Source organism: Phyllostomus discolor, chromosome 5, assembly GCF_004126475.2.
Source record: "Phyllostomus discolor isolate MPI-MPIP mPhyDis1 chromosome 5, mPhyDis1.pri.v3, whole genome shotgun sequence".
NCBI lineage: Eukaryota > Metazoa > Chordata > Mammalia > Chiroptera > Phyllostomidae > Phyllostomus > Phyllostomus discolor.
The window spans coordinates 164,301,265-164,327,510 of NC_040907.2; the positions used below are offsets into that span (position 1 = coordinate 164,301,265).

Consider the following 26,246-nt stretch of genomic DNA (forward strand, 5'->3'; position numbering starts at 1 on the left):
CAGATAAGAGGGCCGAGGCCGCATCTTCAATCCTTTCCTTAAAAATCTCTTTGCTAGGTATCCAACTCCAGGCTTGCAAGCTCTACTTTCCAACAAACACTAGAATGCAATCCAGCCAAGTTCTTTGCCATTTTATAATAAGGATGGCCTTTCCTCCGGTTCCCAATAACCAGTTCCGCATTTCCACCTGCGACCTCACCAGGATGACCTTTGACTTTATATGTGTATCGACAATCTGTTCATGATTATTTATGTATTCTCCAAGAAAACGGTTCTCCTTGTTTCTTTCTGGCCTCTCACCAGCATCGCCTCTTAAGTCCACGTTTCTTTCCCAGACTCTTCACGTCAGTCTCGCGTGTTCCAGCATCTCCCTCAAAATTCCTGCAGCCTGTCCCCATTCCAAAGCTGCTTCAGTACCTCCTCAATGCCCTGCCTCCAAACACAGTCATGCTGGGTGATGGGTTTCGGGTTACAGACACTACAGTCTGGCCATAGCATGGCATATTAAGTCCGTTTAGTCCCAGTATTGTTGATTGTATTTTGCATTTTCTGTTAGTTGTATTTGGAATCACCTTAACTGATAGTACGTCCTAAGATATAATTGATTTTTTTTGTGAGTCACTTTTTTATTTTTATTATTTTCCTCTGTTTATTACCAGCAGGGTGGGAATATCTTCTTTAAAATGCTTTTCCTGCCCTAGCTGGTGTGGCTCAGTGGATTGAGCGCCAGCCTGCAAACCAAAGGGTCACCAGTTCAGTTCCCACTCTAGGGCGCATGCCTGGGTTGTGGGCCCGGTCCCCAGGTGCAGGCGTGAGAGGCAATCACACATTGATGTTTCTCTCCCTCTCTCTAGAAATAAATAAATAAAGTCTTAAAAAAATTAAAATGCTTTTCCCAAGCCAAAAGTACTCCACACCCCATGCCCCTAGAGTGGGCAGCTGTCACCCTGCAACATCTGTGGAAAGGAGGGTGGGGAGGGCCTGCAGCACCCTCCATGCTGCCGGCAAAGGCTCCCCAGGCTGGTTCTGCTGGCCTCGATTCTTGCTTAATAACCCTCAACAAACTTGCACCAATATATGCTACGAACACACCGTGTCTCCACTTTCACCCACAAGACTTTGTCATTTTTGCATCTTTGCTGATCTGATCACTGAAACAGGTAAATTTGTGTTTGTCATATATAGGGGTATCTTTGTTTGTTCTTTTGTTTTTGTGCTCTAAGTTAGTGATTTGCTTTTAACATTTTACTTTTTAAATAAATCCTTCAAGTGTTAGGAAAATATTTTTAGAATCTTTAAAAGATTGTTTCCAGAATAGCAGGTACTATGAAATAAATGACTTTTTAAAATAATATGTCTCTGTACTTCCACACAGTTCCCTAGTTGGTAACATTTTTAGTTGAAATAAAAGATTAATATGCCCAAATTGTCTTTTAAAAATGTGTTTAAGACTTGATTTTTATGATCAATTAACCTCAAATTGCTATAAAATAGTGACAATATTATCTCTTTTTGCACTTGGCCAAGTAGATTACCACCTGAGGGTTTTTCTTTGCTACCTGAGGCCTGCTTTACAATGTAACCTACACTACACTGTGCTTTTATTGAATTCTCTTTAATTTTCTCTAAATGACAATATCTAATGAGTTCCACATTTGTTTCATTTTGAGCATCCTTTCCACACTGACCATTTTATGAAGGTTAAAATCAAGTTATTGAAATATCTCTCCCTAAGTTCCCATGTTTTCTTTTTTTTTAATCCCATAGCTCAGATACTTGCTTTTTAATGTTTCCTTTCTTTCCTGTTTTCCTGTTTCACTTCCATTGGGGGATTTTACTGAAGGGTAATGAACCTTTCAGACCTCCTGATTCTGTGATACAGCATTTTTTAAAAAGAACATCCAGCTATCCCCCTGTACCCACATCTCTACCAAGGAGCTATGGAAACTGCTGTGTAATACAACAGAAAGAAATCTGGGAGAAAGTGATGAAATATTTCTCTCCGATTAGCTGACCATGATACCAGGTTACAGGATGCTAACGTTTGACATTGGCCCGAAGACCTTTGACTTCAGAAACATATTAGGGAAAAGCTAACCGGAGCAGATCAACCCACCCCTATCCATTAGATGTGATGGAAGTGTTTTCTCTCACTCCCGTGATGTCTGGTGGGTGGGCAGAGAGAAGCCGGTGGGAAGGGCAGAGCGCTGTGCGGGCCTCTGCACCAGCAAGGAGTTCGGGCCCCTGGAAGCTCTGTCCTGCCTCAGGCTCCGGGGCCTGGCAGTGGGGCCTGGGGTTCTCCGTTTGTCACCAGTGGATGAGCATAACGTCACAACTGCGCAGGATAAATGTGTCAAGAGATTTTGTCTGTTTGCTTTTTTTTTTTTAAATAAAGCAAATGCTCCTAATAAACCTATTTTCATCTTAAATGTAGATATTTAAAAAGAATTACAACTTTTATTTGCAATGTCATTTTTTGCACATTAAGAGGATTTATAAAGTAGTACCTTGATATGCAATCCTACTAATGCCAAATAAGACATTCAATGTCAGAGAAAGTATAAGCTTCTCAAATCAATGAAAGAACGAGTTCCATTCATTTGGACAAAGTTTAATGATAGCTTCCACTTGCCATTGGGTTTTAAATATTCTTTAGAGATTATTAGGGTATTTTCTTAAACTATTTATTGGTTTTACCACCTGATTTATTCATATCCCCGCCAGCTCTACTCTAGCGCAAACTAGCCTAGAGAGAGAGCATCGCTGCAAACCCCTGGCGCATCTCTCTCCTCTTCCGGAGGAGGGGTGGAAATGGTGAAAACTGAAAATTATTTTCTCATACTAGATTTCTGCATCATTATAAGAGTGGCACTCCTCACTTGAGTCATGAAATTTAAATCAGAAAGACTTCTAAGTTCCTCGTGGAGAAATCCAGCAAGTTTTCACCAGCTTAAATTGAATTTCTATCCTGTAACTCTCTTGACTGAGAAATAGAAATTACAGATTGTCAAACAAAAGTATGTTTTGCTACTTAATTTGTATGTAATTATTTAACGTAAGTGGATTTTGCTATACATACTGTTGTCTGCTACCACAGATATTCTGAAAGGAACAGTTGACAAAATTTCGTGTTTGATTCGGGGGCATGAGGAATGGTAAAACTGCATGTGCTTTTTTATGTTTTAGCTTAAAAGTAATGACGAAACAAAGAAGTTGGGAGAAAGGGGAGAACTCACAATTAAATGCTTTTTAACTTAGGCATTTTACCTAAAGGGAATGTAACAGTGTCCATAGTGTATCATGCGTGGTTATGGTAACTAAGGAAACGAATTTGGGAACTATATTATAGTGCTTGGTACATATTACTCAAGAGAGGTTAATTGCTTTCACTTTTATGAATGTTATTCAGGAGTTCAGTTTGGACGCGGTAGGTTTGAGGTGATGTTTATAATGTTAAAATCTTAAGGGTATAATGGTGGGACTGAATTTCAGATAAGTAGATCCTTGGGCTATATCTAAGCCTCAGCTCTTGGTACCCTATTACAATAGTGACAGTGTTACATGGATTAAGCGCTGTGGCAACAATTCAGACTAGAACAGGATTTCTCAGCACTACTAGCCTGGTGCTCTGGAAAATTCTTGGGGTAGGGGAGCTGGTCTGTGTATTACTGTGGGATATTTACCTTCATCCTACCCCACAAGTGGTAACAACCAGCAATGTCTCCAGACCCTGCCAGATGTCCCCTGGAGCACAGAACGCTCCTGACTGAGAATTCCTGGAGTGGGGCGCATCTTGTAGGCTCCTTCAGGTATGCAGAGGAGTTTTAGCACGCAGAAGAAGGACCTGACTGACTCAGTGGAACCCAGAAAACAGAAGCCGCACTGATTGATAAAGACAATTTAATAGGAGGATATTTTCATAGTTTGAACTAGCTAAAAATAGAGTGCCATGACTTGTAACAAGGCAGCTTTCAGCCTCAGGTATTTACTTAGTTGCCAGATCGTGACCAGAATTGGGCTGAGAACCTACTCTCTCGGAGGGAGCTTGAACTAAATACTCCTTTAGATGCTCGCGTTTTGGCAGGTCTGCCTAATGGTGCAGATTTGAAAAGCATTCCGAGTGAGGTAACGTTTGAGAAGATGACAGCGTGGTTGCTGTGAACTGACTTTTAAAGAAGGCTTGTAACTTAGAAGGGGAAATCTGGAATGCAGCCCGCCTTCACTGACCCTGTGGTGTGTCGGGAAGGATGAAGGAAAACCAAAGAACTGAAGCGTTCGGGAGAAGTTGCACGGAATGGGTGGTTGTGTTGCCGACTGAGAGGTGCAAGTCGGTTGATTGAGAAAAGAGCAGTGTATCTACTTCCTTGAAAGTCGTGGTGAGAACAGTATCCTGTAAAGTGTTGACTATTATATGAGCATTGATCATTATTAATAGTAACACTTGATTAGCATGTAAGCCAGGTGCCAGATCCCAAGGAGGTAAATAAAACTAGATTGTGAGGAAACGGACATGGAGGTGGGTGCATTGACCAGCTCGGAAAACAGAGGAAGCCACAGGGCCAATAAAGCAGAGTTATTGCTATTATTCTTCAGGAGATATGGGACTTCAGCACGTTGGAAAATTTAAATTAGGATGAAATAGAAAGTGTGTAAACATTAGGGCAATAGATAATTATATAAAAAAATAAAAAGGTACCTCAGTGGTTGGAAAGGTCAGGCAGGGTCACAGGCTTTTTCCTTTTCTTTTTTTTTCTATTTTTTCATCCACTTCCTTTGGTCATGGGGAAAGAATTAGGGAACGGACGTGGAAATGTAACTGTCATAAGGTGGTGGCTAAGCTCAGGGCTCCCCACAGGTAGGGAGGAAAGAGTTTTTGAGGTTTACACAGCCGGGTTTGACTTCCAACAGTACCACCAGCTTTCTGTGTGACTATAAGCAGCTTACTTTCAACTCTGGGCATCAAATGCTGATTTTCTGAAATAAGAGTAATATACGCTATCCAAATTCTTCGTATGAAGTTAAATTCAACGGTCAGTGTAAACCTAGCCCAGTGTCTGGACCGTGTTCAGCACGCGGGGAACATGTTACAGTTGCCCCCGTCATCGCCATCGAAGGGCATTCTAAGGTTCCTTCAAGTGCGGCAAGGAGGAGAAACACAGTAAGGTCTCAGCAAGCATGGGAAGTGTCAGAAATTGCACTGCTCTTGAGTGGATCGGTTGATGAACGCAAGGGTTGTCAGGTAAGGACGAAGACCAGGATTTTTATAGTGACCAGTGACCAGTGACTTTGCAGGGACTCAAGCCTGCTCACTTCTGGATTTTTTTCAGAGCTTCATCTTTAACCACAGAACAGAAGAAGAGCAAATAATATTGATACAGGGTGGGGATTGATTAATGAGATTCGCATAAATTTGTTAGAGACTTGTCAGTCTCAAATTATTGCTCACAAGGTATCCGGTATTATCGTAGCTCATTGCGTGTCGTACCTAATGTGTGTGGACCAGAGGTATAGACATTTAACTGAACCATTTCTTATTTTAAGCATTAGCATAGCCCAGGACCTCAAAACTTCAGCACTGCTGACATTTGGACTAGATGCTGCTTTGTCACGGCGGGCAGGCCTGTGCATTGCAGGGCGGTCAGAAGCACCCTTGGCTCTCCTCACCCTGGGAGGCAGGTTGCATCCCTCCCAGCTGTCATAATCAAAAATGTCCCCCGGCATTACCAATGTCCCCCAGGGACGGACGAGGATCTACAGTCTGTAGTTGAGAACCACTGAGATAGTCTCTTATCTCAAATAGTTGCTCATGAAGATTAACTGAGTGAACATGTGCTATTTGGATTGATAAGATTGCCAGTATAACTCAGCGCTTCTAAATAGATTTCTGTGACTTTATAAAATGAGTAGAATTATAAATTTATGTTTCTTCTAACAAAGAAAATCCGAAAGGTGGACTATAAATCGTAGCAAGGAATATAAGTAATTTTTCTACCTGTATACTTCATTTTAACTTGGAAACATTTCACCATGAATTTATCCTTTTTTTGCTTGAATTATTTACCAAGGCAAAGTGATTACTTCCATATATACAGGGTGGAGCAGAAGGAGGTTTACAGTTGTTCGTATGGAAAATAACACAATAGTTAATCAGTGGTACTGCAGGAATAAATCCTGTTTCGTGTACTCACAGCAGTAAACCTGCCTTGGCTTCACCGTGTGCATGTATTTAAACCCTCTACAGATTTTTATTACGTACATTCAATATTTTAAGCCAAGATTATTCGTGTTTTATTTTCCAGTTGTTTTTTATCCTTGTTGTTGGTGGCGGCCGTGGTCTGGAAGATCAAGCAGACATGCTGGGCTTCTCGGCGGAGAGAGGTATCATGGACAGTATTTACTCTTTAGTTTACGGGGTCCAGCAAACGTGGGCATCTCTGCTGCTGAATGAACGTCTCCGTTCAAATATAGGTTTTCAGATCGATCTATCTATCTATCTACCTATCTATCTATCTATCTATCTATCTATGATTTTATGGTCTTACGGGTTTTATGGTTTTACTTATTTTTAGAGAGGAAGGGGGGGAGAAAGAGAGGGAGAGAAACAGGAATGTGTCAGAGATACATTGATCGGCTGCCTCTCGCACGCCCCCCACTGGGGACCTGGCTTGCAACCCAGGCATGTGCCCTGACCTGGAATCTACCCGGCAACCTCTTACTTCACAGGACGATGCCCAATCCCCTGAGGCACAGCAGCCATGGCTAATGTTATTTATTAAGATTAAGATAGACTATTAATTAATCTAGTGTTTTTAAAGCTTCAGAACAAACTTTACCACAGTCATTTTAGGTCAGTATGTATAGAAGCATTGGTTAGCTGTAAAATATTTTTTTAAACGGTGTTAGAATCGGTAGTGAATAGAAATATTCTGTTGGTAAAATAATCTGCATTCTCTTTTATTTAGGTATTTAGTTATACTATAAAACTATAATTTATTTTAATAAATGTCTTTGTTGCAGTTTCAAAGAAAATTCTAAGTGACAAACATTTATTTTTGGTTTTTAAATCCTAGAGTTTTGGTATTTTTTATACAATCAAATCTTTTCCATTTTAAGATTATCTGATAATGCAAGTATGTTCAAAGTGTACCTCAATTTGATACATTTCTGTATCAGAATTGATTATGTATGTTTCATGTAATCCAAAAATTAATAAAAAGCAGAATACTTTTCCAGAAAACTGATGATATAAGTAAATTAGATAGTTTCTTAACTTTGTACATATTAGTTAATTGAAAGAAATGACAAACCATAATAATCTAAGGAGCGTAAGTATGTAGTAGGTTTACTATTCTATACCTCACATAACAAAAAAGTAAGTTTCTGTTTTGACATTATGGCTACTACATTCTCTCAGTGTTAATATTAGTTTTCTCTTTGCTGTTGTGCTTCCTGTGTATGTGTAAGTCTGCAACACCACAAAGCAGGGCTGCAATGACTTACCTTTTCCCCCCACGTGCTGAAAGGTTACATTTAAAGGTGTTTAACAGCAACCCAGAGTATCTGAAGTTGTCGTGTTCTGGGTTAATTACTCTTTTGTTTTCAAACATCCATCACAGCTCAGTGCATACCTGTAATACATTTACAGACTTGACAGCCCTCCCACAAATCAGCCATTCGTCCTAACCCTCTCCGCCTCTCTGGTTTCCGTATACGGCCAGTGCAGTATCAGTGAGAATTGACTTGTTATGACCCTGTGATAAAAAAGTAACCCAATTGAAAAGGAGCGTATTTAATATAAATACATAAATATTTGGTAAGCACTAAACTTCTCCGTGGAGACAAACAGTAGGGATACACATGTTAGACAATCTATTAAAGTGAGATTACAGACGCACAAAGGGAAACTTAATTGGTAGGCAGAGAGTGTCAATGACAGCCTTCTGTACAATGGGAAAAGGTAAGTGACATTTATGTCCCTAATCATTAGAAAATAAGTCAGGATCAATTAGGGATCTTGGGTTCCCACTTCATTATGATTAGCCACGTTTAAATATCTGATTTCTAAAGTTCATAAAATGCACCTGTGTAATTGTGGCATTGTGTGGAGATCAATACCCAGCTCCGACATTAACTGGCTTCTGAATGTGGGTAAGTGGTCAAATTGAATTTTTTTTCTCTAAATAGAAAAGATTATACTATATAATTTCTAGTTAGAGGTCTCTAGAACTCTAGGAATGTTTGTATGTAATTACTAGAGTTTAGAAACTGTATTAAATATTTGAGAGAATTAATGTGAAAAGTTCATTTACCTATGAAACTCAAACTTCTCAAAATGACAAATTGCTTTTGTTTAATATTATATCACTGCAGGGTAGTAATGTTGTTTATTGCATATTATCAGAAGCTCTGGGCAGCTGGCACTACTTGAATTTAAAAATAAAAATATGACTTCATCTTTTGATTAAAAGTCCAGATCTCTCCCAATATGGAATGAACACAGGAGAGACAGGGAGGGACCTAGGTCAGGAACCCCTGGGCCAGTGCTAGCCTGTGCCTCTGAATGTCACTGTGTTTTCTCGGTGTTCCCTCAGCATGGTGCCCACCTTTCCAGAAGCCATCCAGGGGGTTTTTGTTAAGGAATATAATAGTAATGTTTTCATTTAATTTGCTACTTTGACTAAAATGCAAAATCTGTAAAAATCTGTCTTGTTGAGACTCATGCCATGTTGCAATATAGTATGTTAAAAAATACTGTGAGGAATTTCCTGCAATTTAATTGTATGAAATTCTTTAAGTACAAAATTCTGAATGTGTTGGAGATCGTTCATGCCTTGATGCCCAAAGTAAAGATGACACTATTTTGATGACTAACAGAGATCTGATAGTGTGGTCGGATAATAACTTTATCAAATAATAACTTTATGTTATTAAAAGGTCGTCATTTTGATCTTGGAGGCCCAAAGACTTTTAACTATACTCATAGTTTTTATGATAATCCTAGTTGTAGGCTTTTTGCAAATGGAAGTCAAAATGTGTTTTTTACCTGATCTTTTCTTTATTCAGTTTTAACTATTAGATTAACTCTAATATTCCCCAAAGGAAAAGATCCTAGTTTTTTAAAACAATGTGGATATGCTACTTTTTCTAAAACCTTAATGCACCAATTATTGTAAACCTCATAGGAGCCTGGTTGTCAGTAGAATGGCAGTTTGTCTGTAGCAGTAAATGAAAATTATTTAAAGGACTTTTCTCCTTAGTACTTCTGTAATTTTATTCCAGGAATTGTACTACTACTACAACTACTACTACTGCTTGCTTTTCTAAATATAAGAACTGTCTTGAAGTGAAAATAATCTTTGGACATTTAAAAAATATATTGTGTTAATTAAACCAGGCATATTGCTTTTTAAAACTATTTGAAGTTTGGCTCCTCAGAAACACACAAATGCTTTGTTGTGGTATAATTTTAATATAAGAAGGCTATTATTAATGTTATTCCTTTTGAATAACACCCCTGAGAATTCAGAGGCTCTTAAAAACTCAAAAAGGAAACTACAAAGGACTTCAATTTTAATATTACCTCTTCATATAGGAGTTCCAAACTTATTTTTCTGATAACTCAGTAAAGAATATGAAATTTGGGGGGAGAGGCTACATTAATTAATGGAAACAATAAATGGATATTGAGCAGTGGAAAATATTGTAATACATTAAGAGGCTGAGTTCACTTTTATAGCTTCTGCTTATTCCAGAGGTATGAAAACATCAAGTTTAAATGGCATATCCAATTTTAGGTCAATAATTGTTATACTACATAAACACTTGTTAAAAGCAAGTATGGATTCAAAGGAGTCTCTTAAAATATTGCCATGCCTTATAATCCTTATTTTTAAACTGAAATTCGAATTTTGAATGGGTATTATACATTTTCTGCACATCCCATATCATACAGAGTAAAACCTAGATTTGGGTTTAGCATTATGACCCTGAGGTTTGAGTTAAAATCAGTAAGCGAAAACTAAAAATAATAAACGAACAGTAGGATTGTCAGGAGACAAATGCACCAGTTCTTTTTTTCTGTGTCTGTTTTATGGGCACAAAAATGGAGAACAAGTAATACTATTAAATTATACTCTACTAAGGACATGTCATGGGTTAATGATAAAATAGTCTCTGAGATGCTTAATTTGTGGTCATTGGGTTCTTATCCAAATATTGTTAATGTAATGCAGCGATGTTTTCAAAAGTGTGTCACTCTACCTCCTTGGACCCCAGCTTAGGGAGAGTGAAGGGAGTGGGCAGAGTGAAGAGAGTCATGAGAAATGTTATTTGGGGTGGAGATGTTACAATTAATTAATTAGGTAATGTATGAAACTTCTTGTAGAATTTCTCAGTACTTTAAGAATCTCATTTTATAAAATGTTTAAACATTTTAATATCTAGATAAAGCTTTCCACAAAACATGTTCATTTGTCAAGAAGCAAGAAGTTTTTGGGGTTTTTTTTAACCATTGTTAAGTAATGTGCTGATAGACGTGTTTATCTTTGCTGTCAATGGCCTCACCGTTAGCTTATTTCTGCTTATAATTTTATCTTACAGAATTGCAAAATATGAGTCCATTGCTTTAATTTTTTTCACTTTATGGATATTCAGCATGCCTACTTATATTATCATGGTTTTAAAAATTAGCATAACTCTACTTAAAATAATTTGAATTGAAAAGTCAAATATGTATGGAAGCATAACGTGTGAAAGTTCACTGATTCTTGCCCATAAATGTGTTCCCATGGATCTTATTGTATGTATAATGCTTACATTTTTGCTCAGTTAGGGAAAGACGTGTTAATCTCTCACAGGATTCCAGAAAGATTGGCCAATGCTATGGACATAAAGAGCCATAAACTCCAGCTTTAGGGAATTCATAGCTTTCAAACATTTTCAGAAATATGCACATGCACATACAAAGCTCTCAAAGGAACACCTCAGTTTACCTTGTTGTGTCATTTACAGGGAGAGAGCGTATTCAAAGTTTTCTGGAAGTTGTGTTAGTAATGGGAGTAAATGTGAACTGTTGCATAATTCTACATAGAATTAATTTCTAAAGAAGAGACAAAACTTTTAGAATTGTTTTTACTATAAATATAATATGAAAAAGACTATATTTATATGTCATTATCTTTCATTTAGACCCAGTTATTTACTTAGATGAAGAAATTTCCTCTCAGTGAATTTTAATCTTGGTTAACCACAAACTCTCACATATGAAACACAAATGTATCAGTGTATATATGCCTCTAAGGAACAGGTATGTAATGTGTTTTCATATGAAAATATTCATTTTTTATCCATAATTCAAGTTTAACTTGGTATCTTATGTATTTGCTCAATTTGACAATCCTATTTTCAATGCTGATACTCTGGAGCTGAGGGGGAGGTTCAACCCCACAAAATCCACATTGATGAGAGAGTGAGCAAAGACTAATTTTCCAAAGTAAAATTTTAATTTGCTTTCAGAACAAGGGAGAGTTATACTGGGCAAGTAAAAATAAAAGATGTTTACTCCGAACATCAGTCTATCAAAATTAAAAAAAGAGAAACTCTCTGATTCAACAATTAGATTTCTAGGAATCTATCCTAAATATATATGCCTTCCTACTTTTTCAAAATATATTTATACAAAGATATTTTATACAGGGCTTTTCTGAATGTCAAAACAATTTATGTCATTCAAAATTATTCTTGAAATAATTCTGTTTTCTTATAAAGGGATATTATATATCTGAAAACTAGGAATGAGGTAGTATGTATAAAATGAAACATTTATCCCTTAATTCTCCAAATATTGAATAACTTCTCTTGTTCCAAGCACATTTTTAGATGAATACAGTAGTGAACAAATCAAATGGTCATCATGGCCCTAAAGGGGTTACAGGTGTTAAAGATACATTTTTTACTGGGGATAGCACAGTTTTAGTATGTTTCTATTTGTCTAAATCATACACAAACTCAAACACACACTCATATTATATACATGGAAATTTTAAGAGAATCACCAAGATTGTTTCTGGTTTGTGGAATTGGTATTCAGTAAAGAAGGATGATTGTATTATTTCATAATTGTAGCACAAACAAATGACTAAATTTTAGGAAAGTAAAGAAAACATGATCTAACATTTTGGAGTTGGGCATTTTACAAAAATAGTTTTTAATCCTTACATTAAAAAACACATATTATTTCCCTTCAAGCTATACAAGGAATTTGAGGAGAGTTGAGTGCAGTGTCTTAGCACTTATAATTAGTAGAAGAAGAGCTGTGATTTTTAAATTAAATCTGTCAAATTCCGAAATTCAAGCTCTCTGAATCATTCAAAGAACATCAAAAATAGCCTGAGTTTCCACAGGTTCGATTCAATAATTGAGCACTTGTAATATAACCGTGTGAATCTGTTTGTTGTAGAGGGATATGCTGTACTGTATCTAATATTGTGACACAGTCGATCATTATTTGATGTTATAGAAAGAACAGGCAACGCCAGTGAAATTATGTCGCAGCACTCTTTCTTACCACTAAGAATATTTATTTTATACTTATTGAAAGGACTTTTGGCGAATTTCTTAGATACAGATTTTATTATATCACTCACATGTGAACATTGAAAGGAAAGTTGAAGCCAAATAAATTGGTTAAGGCATTCCTAAAACTTGTTGACATTCATAGTCCAGCTTTTCATAAATCACTTTTTGACTCGGGTAAAAGTGTTTTCTTTGCTTCACGTAGTATCATTGACTAGAATAATCGAGTTTGTGTCTGCACAAGCCGTGCCACGGCCATCTGGCCAGCAGTGGTTGTACAATTTCATCGATTGTGAGACACATCAGATTTCAGGGCTATTAAAATGTGAGAACGAAGTGGGTCTCATAATCAATAAAACGTGGTCGGGCCTGCTTGATGAAGTTTTTAGTACTGTCAGTGGTGGCATGCCAAGTGCTCATTCCACTGCCTTTTCCTTTCCAGGCTTCAACAGTATAACCTGTTATTGTTGTTGCTATGTCATACAAAGAATGATTTACATTTTATTATTCCTTGATATTATTAAGAGCAGCTTCTCTGTATCTATGATTCTTCTCCTCCATATCGGCTTTGACACAGTGTTTCTCAATCTAGTAAGCCCTTAGAGTCCCCTGTGGATCTTAAAAAGTATATTTATATATCCCCAAGTTCCCCTTCACTGTTGCACCCCCACCAGACCTGTAAATCAGAATTAAGCCTCAGCTTGATGTGTTTGTTTTTGATGCCCAAATCGATTCTCATATTCACCATTGGCATGGAAACTCTGCTTTGGCTACTACTCTTAGAGAGCTGGAAAACTGCTGATGGGTTTTCAAACAAAGAATTAAGCAATTTGAGTAAGGGCCCGATTTTAAACGGATAATTCTGATGTGCTGTGGTTGGAATAGACTATACATAGGTAACCATGGACACAGGGAAGCCAACGCGGAGTTTGTTACTACCATACTTGGTGAAAGATAACAACGATGGCTCAGATGAAGAGGTGGCAATGGATGTGGTGGGAAGTGATTAGGTTGTTAATATGTTTTAAAAATAATAACAGGATTAGATGGATGGGGAGGCGTGAGAACAAATTAAACCAAGCATGACTTCCAGGTTTTGCCTCAGCAGCTGCAAAGAGAAATTTGGCATCCGCTGAGGTGGAGTTGCTTGCAAGTAAAACTGGTTTAGGGATAGGAGTTCAGCTTTTGCGTGTTAAGTTTGAGACGGGTGTTAGACATCCAATTAGACAAGTCAAGGAGGCAGAAGTTGGCCGTGGCATGAGGAAGCAGATCTCACCAGGAGAGAGAAATTTGGGAGCCCCACTGTACAGATGGCATTTAAAACAAAGGGACTGGATGATGTCCCTAAGAGAGGAGGGTGGAACCCTAAGGCATTAAAATTTAATGTTATGGACTGAGTGTTTGTGTCTCCTCCCACATTCATAGGTTTATGCCCTAAACCTCAATGTGATGCTATTGGTAAATGCAGCCTTTGGGAGGTATTTAGATTTACATGAAGTCAGTAGGGTAATGATATGATAGGGTTAATGCCCCTATAAGGAGAGGAGACACCGTGCTTTTTCTCTGGTAGTACACAAAGAAGAGGTCATATGCACAAAGAAGAGGTCATATGAGCACAGAAAGAGATGGTGGCTGTCTGAAAGCCAGGAAGATGGCCCTTTCCAAGAACCTCATCTGCCAACGCCTTGATCTTGGACTTCCCAGCCTCCATAACTATGAGAAATAAATGCCTTGTGCTTAAATCATCCAGTCTGTTGCAAGGAGTCAGAAGGAAGGCAAATAATCAGCAAAGAATTCTGTGAAATTGGAGAAGAACTAAGCGAATGTAGACTCCTGGAAGCTGAGGAAATACTGTGTAAAGAGGGTAAGAGTTATCAGCTGTCTTAAAGGCTGCTGATAGGTAAAGTAAAATTATAATTGAAAATTGACCATTGGGTCTGACCACTTGAAAGACATTGGCGACTCTGACAGAGCAACGTTAGTGGACTGATGACTGCACGAGCTCGGTGGAAGTGTGATTAAGGGAGAATGGGAGGAGATGACTTCCACATGGCAGCAAGAGGCGCTCCCTCCCCCTACAGCCTAACTGATGAAGAACTGTAATTGGTGAACATTATCTTTAAAACATACAAGCATTCATTTTAAATCTCTGGAATCTCTTCTAAGTATATATAACCAATAAAAATAATTGTCCAAGACAATCTACTAAGTCTCGAAAAAAGAAGTCAAGCTATAGTATTTGAGCTATGACCTGCTCTCTTCCTATTTCCTCTCAACTCAGTATATCCAGCATTTCTGATTTTTCACCCCAGTCCTGCCCAGTTCTGTGCCGCAGAGGTTGCGCACCAGGCCAAAGCAGCTGAGACCTGAGGCTCTCTTCCTTCACCAAGATGGCGGCACTTCCCAAACTGACCCTCAGATTCAGTGTGATCCCTATACAAACGCCAACTGGCTTCATTGTAGAAATTGATGAGTAGATCATAAAATTTACAAGAAAAATAGAAGTCTGTTTCCTTTACCAGATTGGGGAAGTTTTCCTCCATTATTTGTTCAAGTAAGTTTTCAACTTCTTCCTCCTCCTCTTCTCCTTCTAGCACCCCTATGATTCATATGTTTGAGTACTTAAAGTTGTCCCATAGGTTCCTAAGTCTCTCCTCATTTTGTTGAATTCTTGTTTCTTTATTCTGCTCTGGTTGGATGTTTATTTCTTCCTTTTGTTACAAATTGTTGATTTGAGTCCCAGTTTCCTTTCCTTCAGTGTTGTTCCCCTGTATATTTTGCTTTATTTCACTTTGAGTAGCCCTCATTTCTTCCTTCATTTTGCAACTGAGCTCAATCAGTTCTGTGAACATCCTGATTACCAGTGTTTTTAACTCTGCATCAGATAGGTTGTCTATCTCCTTGTTGCTTAGTTCTTTTTCTGGAGTTTTGACTAAGCCCTTATTATAAGAAATGGTAAAGGGAATTATCTAAGAAATAGAAGAAGATCAAAAACTATGAACAGTAAAATGACAACAAACTCATAACTATCAACAGTTGAACCTAAGGGAAAAAAACAACTAAGCAAACAACTAGAATAGGAACAGAACCAGAGAAATGGACATCACCTGGAGAGTTTTCAATTGGGAGGGAGAGGGGAAGAATGGGGGAAAGGTACGGGTAATAAGAAGCATAACTGGCGGGCATAAAATAGATGGGGAGAGGCTAAGAATGGTATAGGAAACAGAGAAGCCAAAGAACTTATATGTACAACCCATGGACCTGAACTAAGGAGGGTGGGGAATGCTGGAGAGTGGGGGTGTGCAGGGTAGAGGGGGGATAAAGGGGAGAAAAATGGGAAAACTATAATAACATAATTAATAAAATACACTAAAGCAAAAAGAAATTTTAAAAAAGAAAAATGGAGGGGACCCTGAGTAGCCAAAACAATCTTGAAAAAGAAAAACAAAGTTGGAAGACTGACTTCCTATGTTCAACTGGCTACAAAGCTCAATCAGTTTGGTGAGCTACTGGCATAAGAATGGATGTATAGATTAATAGAACAGAATTGCGAGTCTAGAGATAAATTCTTACATTTATAATCAATTGATTTAACCAAGGGGAAAGATTACTCTTTCAACTAATGATGCTGGGCAACTGGATAGCTTCATGCAAAGGAATGAAATGAGACCCATAACTCAACCCTACCCACCAAAATTAAGTCAATAAGGATAAATACACCTACATGTGAGAGATAAACTATAAATGCCTTAGAGGTAAACACAGAAATAAATTTTTCTGACCTTGCAAAGTCTTCTAAGACGCCAAAAGCATCAACAACAATAGAAAGAAAAAAGTTTAAGTGTATGAGTTATAAACCATATAAAAGACTGTGGTACAATATACCTGCTTTTAAAACAATACAAAAAAGTTAATAAACTAGAATTCACTGAAATTGAAAACCTTTGTAAATCAAAGAACATCAAGCTAGTGAGAAGACAATGTAAGGAATAAAGGATTTTTGCAAATCGTATATGATGAGAGACTTGTATCTAAGAACATAAAGAATTCTTACAATTAACTAATAAAAGATAAATTGCAGTAACAGAGGCAAAGGATTATGAGTGGACATTTCTCAATATAAGATATATACATGGTCATTAAACACATGAAAAGATGCCCTGTGACATTAAGAATCAGGGAAATGCAAATTAAAAAAAAAACAATGAAATACTGCTTTGCACCTGTTAGGGTGGTTATGGTCAATAATAATGCATGTTGTTATTCACCAGTATTCACCATCACTAGTCATCAATATTCATTAATAAGTATCACTAATCATCGCCAGTAGTAAGTGGTAATAATAAATGAAGTGATGATGTGGAGAAATTTAATTTCTTGTACACTGTTACGAGGTATGTCAAATGGTGCAGCCACCTTGTAATACAGTCTTTCAACTTGTCAAAAGATTAAAGTTTCCTTATAACCCAGGAGTTCAGTCCTAGATACTGAAAAGAAATAAAAACATAGTTCCACACAAATACTGTACAGCAAGGTTCAGCAGTATTCATAATAGACACCAAGTGAAAACATCCCCCTACACTGTGCCTTTCTCTCTCTCCCTCTCTCTCTCTCTCTCTCTCTCCATTTTTGCTGGCTATATACTGTTAACACTTGGGCATATAGATAGATATATAATTCTAATACAGAATCAAGCAGTAAGTATAATCTTATGAGCTAAAATTTCTTTTTTTGTGAGCTTTCAAAATATATCCTACAGGTTATAATTTGAAAGAAAAAATTGCTTCTAGCAAAATAAAATAATTTTGCCATGATATGAACATAGTTATTATAGTGCATTCCTTATTAATTGTCCAAAGATTAGGTGCAGTTTATAGTTACCTTAATCGCTTAGTTTGTACTTTTATTTCAGAATAAATGTGCTTTCACAATAATATTAGCATCCCACAGAATTGGTTCCTCAATAATTTGACCATATTATAAGGAATGGTAGATATATAATGGAGTGAAGTGTCCAGATGTTCACCCACCATCCGTAGTAGTGGTTCACTACTACATGAACCACTATTAGTGGTAGCAGGGATTCCCACTCAAAGAGGACATTTCAAAATAGTATAATTTGGAATGGCCTACTACAGTTGATTTTGATGTTCCCTTAAGAGAAAGAATTGTATTTCCTTTCTCATTTCCAAGAATCACAGCTGTACTGAAAAGTAATGCTGAATTGACATTTGATAGGTACTGTTATTATCTAGAAATTACCTGGTATTCTTGCTACATAGTGTACTGTATTTATTTTTAAGTTCTTTTGATATCAGCATAATTATGATCTAGTTTGGGTTATTATCATTCACTGAAAAGACTCATATACTTTAATCATGACATTTAGGTAAACCAATTAAGAGGATATTGAATCCACATAGTATCAGATTCATTCATGAATCTAATATTGCACATGTTAGCTACTTTAGTAGAGAAAGTATTCTGAGTCTGAAACTCACTGTTACATTATGGCCAATGCTTTGAACAGGGGTGGCAATCAGAGCTGGATTCCTGATTTCCCCCCTCTCTTTTCTTTCTAGAGGTATTTTTCATTCCGTTGGTAATGGGATAGCACAAAACTTGATTCTCACAGTAGAAGAGATTTCTAGAAATCATTCTCCCCTCTAGTGGGAATAATCACGGGCAGACCGCCATCAGATCCAGCAGTCCACTTGTTCCTTCTGCTCCTTTGCATTTTGTTTTAATAGCCATTGCCAGGAGGGGACATACCTGTGTCTCAAAATTGCAGGCTTACACCCCATTCCCCATTCCTAGTCACTAACCTCTCTCCTCCCCAGAGCTGACCAGCGTTATCAGGATTGTGTGTGTGTGTGTGTGTGTGTGTGTGTATTCTTTTGAAGTTATTTTGTGCATACACAAGTAAATGTGAACATAACTTTCTTTGCCCACATTACGTACACTAATTGTAGCATACTGTACTCCCCATTCCGCATATTTTAATATTTTAACTTTTAAGTTTGAATAAATTATTGTGATTATAAATTGTTAGTACCCTAAAAATATTTTATAACTATTAATGAGGAGTCAAAAATATTTTATAACTATTAATAAACTAATACTTTTCACGATATATCACATTTTGACCATTTGTTATATATTTTTTCCCCTCTTTACTATTTATTTCTACAGTGGAGTCATGCACTGAGGAATTCTTCCAGAGAGATTATTGTAAGAAACCCAGGGCACCGTTCTAGCTATGTAATTTCTGAGAGTAATTTTGCAAACCAACCCCACTGTAGTGCTTCTCCAGATACCGATGGCTCAGTTCATTGCGACTCAGGTGGATATGGGAAGAAGTGATTAGATGAAGTGATTAGGCTTATGTTTTCAAAACAACAACAGGATTAGATGGATCTCAATAACAAACTTAAGGCACAACAAGCTAAATTATAATCTTAGAGAGCTAAATTAAAATATTGGCACGCTGCTTTAGATTATGTTGTGAAATCTTTGAATTCTGATGCATAAATGGGAAATAATAATAAAATTGGGCTTCTGTTATTTTTCCCTTCATTTAAATATAAAAGGTCATTGTATGTAAATAATTAGTTTTGATGTTGGTGTAGAAAGACTATATAGTTGTATAGTCACTGTGTTATGCAATTTGAAGCATGTTGCAGACTTACACAGCCAGTCACTGGTCTCCCACACAGTGCATTTAGAGCAGTATGTAATTACTTACCCTGGCCCTACTTCCTAGCTTAGGAAATGGACTTACAATGATTTTAAAACACAATCTCTCCAACTGCTAATAATTTAAAGTACGGTACAATCCAAATTTAAAAATGCTACACATAGTATTTTCAAATAAAATATGAGTGTGTAAGTTTGTAATTACAAATTCAGAAGTCATTTATACTGAAAATTTTCCTTTGGACTATCGTAATTTTTAATTATTGTTCTCTATGAAATTTTTCTATTGGTATAAGATTCTATTTTTCTTGAGATTGCCAAGTTATTACTGTGGAATAATATTAATTTTAATAAAATACAGGTTAGCAAGATTCTCCTTAGTGTATTTTTTAAGGTGCTTCACTAAAAATATTAACTCCTTATTTCTCTTAAGACATCCTGAAGCACTGACATTGTGGACTGTAGTTGGGTTTCTTGTTGGAACATTATCTTTGACTTTCAAAAACCATACATAATGGTTTAAACAATCCTATATAAGGCCTACAGTTTCCTAAACAAAATGAGAAAAATTCACTTTTCTTAAAAGCTGGTTGTGTATTATCTCACTGACTATAAAAATCTCACATAGATGTGGAGAACTTATTACTTTCAGAACAGTTATTTGCCTAACAGATGAGCTAACATGAATTAAACAGTAAATCAGTTTTGCTTCCTTTAGATAATTACTAATTTACATATAACCTTTGGCTATTCTTTTATCTTAAGGTATTGACATAAGTTGCATAAAATTGTTTTCTGTATAGAAAATGCTTTGAAATGCAAAATCTAATTAAAATGCACTATTATTTTAGGACAATTGTGTTGCTAAATGATACTGTTGAGACTATTATGAATATTTGAGGCGTCTGAATGGAGCATGGAAGAGCTAAATTATAATCTCTACGGACTACTATTGGTTATTTTATCAATCAGTTGGAACAAGAGGAACTGCCAACGTACTTAGAACACTGCATTTTTTTTACATATACTGTGTTTAGAAATAATGATGGTATTGCTGTATTGTGCTCCCTCTCCTATTTCACGTGAAGGTCAGGTCGAGTGAGGTAGGTCCAGTCTGGCTGTGAATGCAGGGCTCCCGCACAGCGGCTCTGACGCCCACTCCCGGAGGCCGCCGGAGGACTGAGGCCGTCACATTTGCAATCGGTTAATTGCACACTGGTCGGTGACCTGTATGTATTTCATTTGCTGGCAGCTGAAGCCCTGTTTTGGTAAATGGCACATGTACCTGTCGGTCAACTAGGCCATGCAGAATGTACTTGTCAGGAATGCCTTGTTTGCTTAACACCCCTGGTTTTGCACTTACCCAGTATTGAGTAGAAAACTATGTTGCATTTCATCGTTATCATTTTTTAATATATTTTATTGTTGTTCAAGTACAGTTGTCTCCATTTCCCCACCAGCACTCCCCCCACCTCAGCCATCCCCACTCTCCACCCTTGATCCCACCCCCTTTGCTTTTGTCCACGTGTCCTTCCTACACACCCCTACCTGAAAACCCTTCCCCGCCCCATTATCCCCTCCCAACTCCCCTCTGGTTACTGTCAGTTTGTTCTTAATTTCAATGTCTCTGGCTATATTTTGCTTGCTTGTTTGTTTTATTTTAAACCTTTGAAAATTCATGGGTTTTAAGAGATTGAGTGTAGGATCTTGTGGTGGCTGGAAGGTCATGCGTCTAGGTGATTGTACTATCTGGGATCATGGTTTAGTCATTGTAACACTTTACAAATTAGAGGTAATACTGTTTTAGACTGCTATCCTCTTTTTAAAAAATAGGCGTGGTAAAATGGATTACTCGGTTTCAATAATTCTTTGAGATGTATTGGAATAATTTTTTCCCTGATAGAACATCTTTTTGTTTCACAGGTTAATTCAGAATTAGGATTTGCTTAATTAAATTTGTTTTCCATTTAAGAAAATGTATATTAAATGGAAGTGTGTATCAAATGAATTGCTCAGGGATGCGGTGCATGGCAACAACTTAGTAAAGATCAAGCATTTTAAGATTCATTTCACTTTGATGTCTCTGTCGACAGTCTATTTTTAATCCAAAACTATAGCCATGTACTAACTTAAATTCTCTATTAATATATAATTTGGGATTCATGCAGGAACACATTTTTTCCTTATTTTGTTAAGAGAGTCATTTTTTACATCTTTTAATTAGCAAATTACCTGCTCATTAGTGAACAACTAGAAGGTATTTTAATAACAGTAAGTTAATTAGGATGGTGAAAACCAAATAAATCCTCCAGGAAGTGCTTGCAAAGAGAATAATGCATAATAAGTAACAATCATAGTGTCTGTGATTTCGTTTCTGTTTAACCTTTATAAAACCTTCAGCGTCCTGCTACCTGATGAGAGAAATATTTGGTGGCAGCTTTCATACTGTCATCCTTTATCTGGTTGTTACTCTACTTAATATGCCTCATTATTTTGTTTAGAATTACTTTTTGTATTTCTTAAGATAAATGTTTGTTGGCTTTCCAATGAAGGTGACTTTGATGCTGAAAGCTGGCAGTTAACGATAACGGTGGAATAACTTTTTATGAGTGTGGGTACATAGAATCACGTCTGGCAGGGGTTATTGTCATACATAGTAAGTGGCCGGGACCCTTTGCGCAGGCTATTAAATCTTGGTGATATGCGTTATTTCAGCTAGAGGAAAAAGGATATTATAAGTCCTTTCTTAATATTGAAGTTCACAAGACAGCGAACACATTCTAATTGCTTCATCTCCTTGTTATGCCAAAAAATTAATATTGAAAGAGAATTTAATAATCTGGATACAGAAGCATTAAACAAAACAAAGCATATCCATTAAAGATAGGCTGTGTAGTTACCCGAGTCATGTTCTAGCGTTCTGTTTTATTAAAGATTTAAAATGCCAACATCCCATTGGCAGCGATATTTTCAATTCATATCGACCATAAAGACACATTGGTCATGTCTACAGGGATTGGGTCTAACCCTAAATGTCTTTGCCAGAATTTAGATCCCACATGTAAAGCAGCTTCTCAATGTTGGACCAAACACAGATTTTACCCTAGGATGAGCGTAACGTGATGAGTCAAAAGCAAATGCAGACTCTTTAGAATAATATTTTAAAACTGATTTTGCAGCATATGTTATGTTAATGGAATATAATTTTTACAAAAGTAATACATCTATGTAGTTCAAAAATTAGGACAAAATAAACATCTGTGAGTTGAGGGTTTTTCCGTGAACCGTAACTGTGTCCGTCTCTCTCCCCCATCTCTCTGGGCCTGCAGCACTCCGTTATTCCTTAATGCGTCCTCCTGGGGTTTTAGTGCAAATATCCACAAACGCTAATATACAATATCATTTGCTTCATTTTCTTACACAAAAATAATAGATTTCCTTATTTTTTTACACCCGCAATATTATGCAGTGTAATGCATGGCATTTTTATGTATCACGAAGAAAGAAACAATGCTGGCAATTAAACTGTAGTATGGCATTGATTATAAAGTGCATGTGAATGTCAGAAATATTAAAATGTGAAAAAATTCACATCGTAGAATGAAGAAATAAGGTATCTTCTGATGCATATCACTGTTGTCATTTAGCAGTATAATCTCAGTGTCTGCACTGCAGATTCTGGTTTCCGATTCTGATCCTACCCTAGTTTATTGAGCCCCTGCAAATGAACAATTGCTTTTTGGTTTTTAGTTTCCGAAACTTTGTATATAGGCCATATTTTATGTATTGTAGGTATAACTACAATATAAATTCCAAATGGTATTGCTGGCTTAATGGCAATCACACTTGTAATTTTATAGCTTTAACCACAAAGTAGTTTTGCCACTTTATTTTCCCATCAATTGCATGAAGAGTATGCTGTTAAACTTGGTGTTTTGCCATTTAATAAGTGATAAATGGTATTTCAGACTGGTTCTCAATTGTGCTTCTTAAATAATGGGAAGGTCAAGAATATTTTCCAATGCTTAATGGCCTTTTTTTTCCTGCAAACTGTTCATGATCTTAGTCCATTTTTCTGTCTGATTGTTGATTTACTTCAAATTTATTTTCCAATTATAGTTGACATACAATTTATGTAACTTATGATCACTCTGGTAAGTCTAGTACCCATCTGACACCATATAATTACAATATTACTGACCAAATTCCCTATGCTGTACTTCGTGTTACAATGGCTGCTGTTATAACTGGCAACTTGCACTTCTTAACTACTTTCCACTCTTTCCCCCACTCCCTCCCATCCGGGGACCATCCGTTTGTGTTCTGTCTCTGTGAGTTTGTTTCTGTTTTCTTTGTTCACTTGGTTTGGTTTTTTCACATATAAGGAAATCATATGGTATTTGTCTGTCTCTATCTGACTTATTCCACTTAGCATAATGCCCTCTAGGTCCATCTGTGTTGTTGCTAGTGGTAAGATTTCATTCTTTTTTATGACCAAGTAGTATTTCCACATATATTTATGTATATATATGTGTGTGTGTATATATATAATACATATATACACATATGTATATATCCATGTATATATGTATATATACATGCATATTATATACACACATACATGTATGTGTGTGAAGATTTGATATATGTGTCTCTGTGTATATATACATACATTTATATGACTGAGAGGTATATATGACATATACATGAATGTGACATATATTTATTTCATGTATATAAAGAAGATGTGAGATATATATAGAAGATGTGAGATATATATAAAGAAGATATTTTCTGTATATATAAAATGATGTGATATATATGTACACGTGATACACACACACACGTGATACACACACACACCCTCACATTTTTTTTATCCATTTATCCTACAGTGGACACTCAGGTTGTTCCCATATCTTAGCTATTGTAAATAATGCTGCAGTGAACCTGAGGGTACATAATATTTTTTCAAAGTAGTGTTTTTGTTTTGTTCAGACAGATGGCCAGAAGTGGAATTATGCTGGGTATTACGGGAGCACTGTTTTTAATTAGTTGAGGAAGCTCCATGCAGTTTTCCACTGGCTATAGCAGTGTATCATCCCACCATCAATGTGGAGCGTTCTCTGTTCTCCACATCCTTCCCGGACTTATTTGTTGATTTTTTTGACTCCTTACCTAAGGATATGTTTAGAGGGAGTTTAGAAAGAAAGGAAGGTGGAGACAGAGAGAAAGAAACATCGATGTGAGAGAAAAAAATTGATCAGTTGCCTCTTGAATGAGCCCTGACTGGGGATCGAACTGCAACCTGGGTATGTGCCCTGAGCAGGGATCGAACCCACAACCTTTTGGTGTATGTAGGATGCACTAACCAACTGAGCCACCTGGCCACGGCTTGTTGAGGGGTTTTGTGGGTTTTTTTGGTCACGGTTTATTGAGGGTTTTTTTGTTTGTTTTGTTTTGTTTTGTTTTTTGATGCTAGCCATGCTGATATGTGTGAGGTGTTATCACATGGTGGTTTTGACTTGCATTTCCCTGATGATTAATGATAATTTGTATCGTTTTATATGTCTGTTTGCCATCTGTATATCATATCCTCTTTGGAAAAATATTCAGGTCTTCTGGCCATTTTTAACTGGAATTTTTGTGTTGAATTTATGAACTCTTTATAAATTTTGGGTATTAACTCATTATCAGATGCATCATTGGTGAATATCTTCTGCTGTTCAGTAGGTTGCCTGTTCCATTGATGGTTTCCTATGCTGTGCAAAAACATTTTAGTTTGATGGAGTTCAATTTGTTTTTTTGTTGTTGTTGTTGTTGCCTTTGCCAGAGGAGACATATACAAAATGATATTGCCAGGGCTGATGTCAAAGAATTTAGTGCCTGCATTTTCTTTTGGAGTTTTATAGTTTATCATCTTAACTTTAGGGATCTGAACCATTTTTAGTTAATCTTTTATAGTGTCAAAATGTGTTCCAGTTTAAATTTTTTGCATGTCTGTCCAGTTTTCCAACACTTATTGAAGAGTCTTTATTTATCCCTTTGTATATGCTTACATTCTTTGTTAAGATTAATTGAACATATAAATGATGTGTTATTTCTGGGCTTTTTCTCCTATTTCATTGATCTGTATATCTGTTTTTATGCCAGTATCATATTGTTTTGATAATTGTCACCATGTAGTATAGTTTGACATCCAGGAGCATGATACCTTGCACTTTGTTCTTTCTAAAAGTTTCATTGGTTATTCATGGTCTTTTGTGGTTCTGTATAAATTTTAGAATTAGTTGTTTGAGTACCAAGGAGAATGCTATTGATATTTTAAAGGTAGTGCATCGATTCTGTGTATTGTTCTAAGTAGTAAGGACATTAACAATATTAATCCTTCCAATCCATTAGCAGGATAGATCTTTCTACAGTTATTTCTATCTTGTCATCTGAAAGCAGTGAGAGTGTTACTTTTTCCTTTTCAACTTAGACACTTTTTTTTTTATTGTTGTTCAGTTATAGTTGTCCGGCCTCCTACCCTGCCCCCTCACTCCCACAGCCAATCCCTTCCCGTTTTCCATGCCCATGAGTCCCCTCTTCATGTTCTTTTGCTTGTCCCTCTCCCGTTTGTCCCCATTATCCTTTATTTCTTTTTCTGGTGCGACTGCTGTGACTAGGTCTTCCAATACTTTGTTGAATAGGAGTGGTGATAGCGGGCACCTTGTCTTCTGGACCTCAGAGGGGAAGCACTCGGGTTTTAGCTCTCACTGTTGTGTATGACATTAGTTGAGAGTTTGTTATCTGTAGCCTTTATTATGTTGAGGTGTGTTTCTTCTATGACAATTTTGTTGAGAGTTTTTATCATAAAAGGATGTTGAATTTTGTCCAATGATTTTTTTCTATGTCTCTTGAGATGATACTGTGATTTTTATCCTTTATTTTGTTATTGCAATAGATCATGTTGATTGATTTACATATGTCGAACC

At 36.7% G+C, this 26,246-nt stretch overlaps 1 protein-coding gene across 4 annotated transcripts in view; it reads left to right on the plus strand.

Annotated features, from left to right (window-relative positions):
* Positions 1 to 26,246, plus strand: part of ATRNL1 (attractin like 1) — a 512,339-nt gene that overhangs the window by 211,404 nt on the left and 274,689 nt on the right. For all 4 annotated transcript variants that reach the window (XM_036027363.1, XM_028513523.2, XM_036027364.1 and 1 more), the window contains exon 26: positions 6,300 to 6,378. In XM_036027363.1, the coding sequence (XP_035883256.1) occupies positions 6,300 to 6,378 (79 nt within the window). The remainder of the gene's footprint in view (positions 1 to 6,299; positions 6,379 to 26,246) is intronic.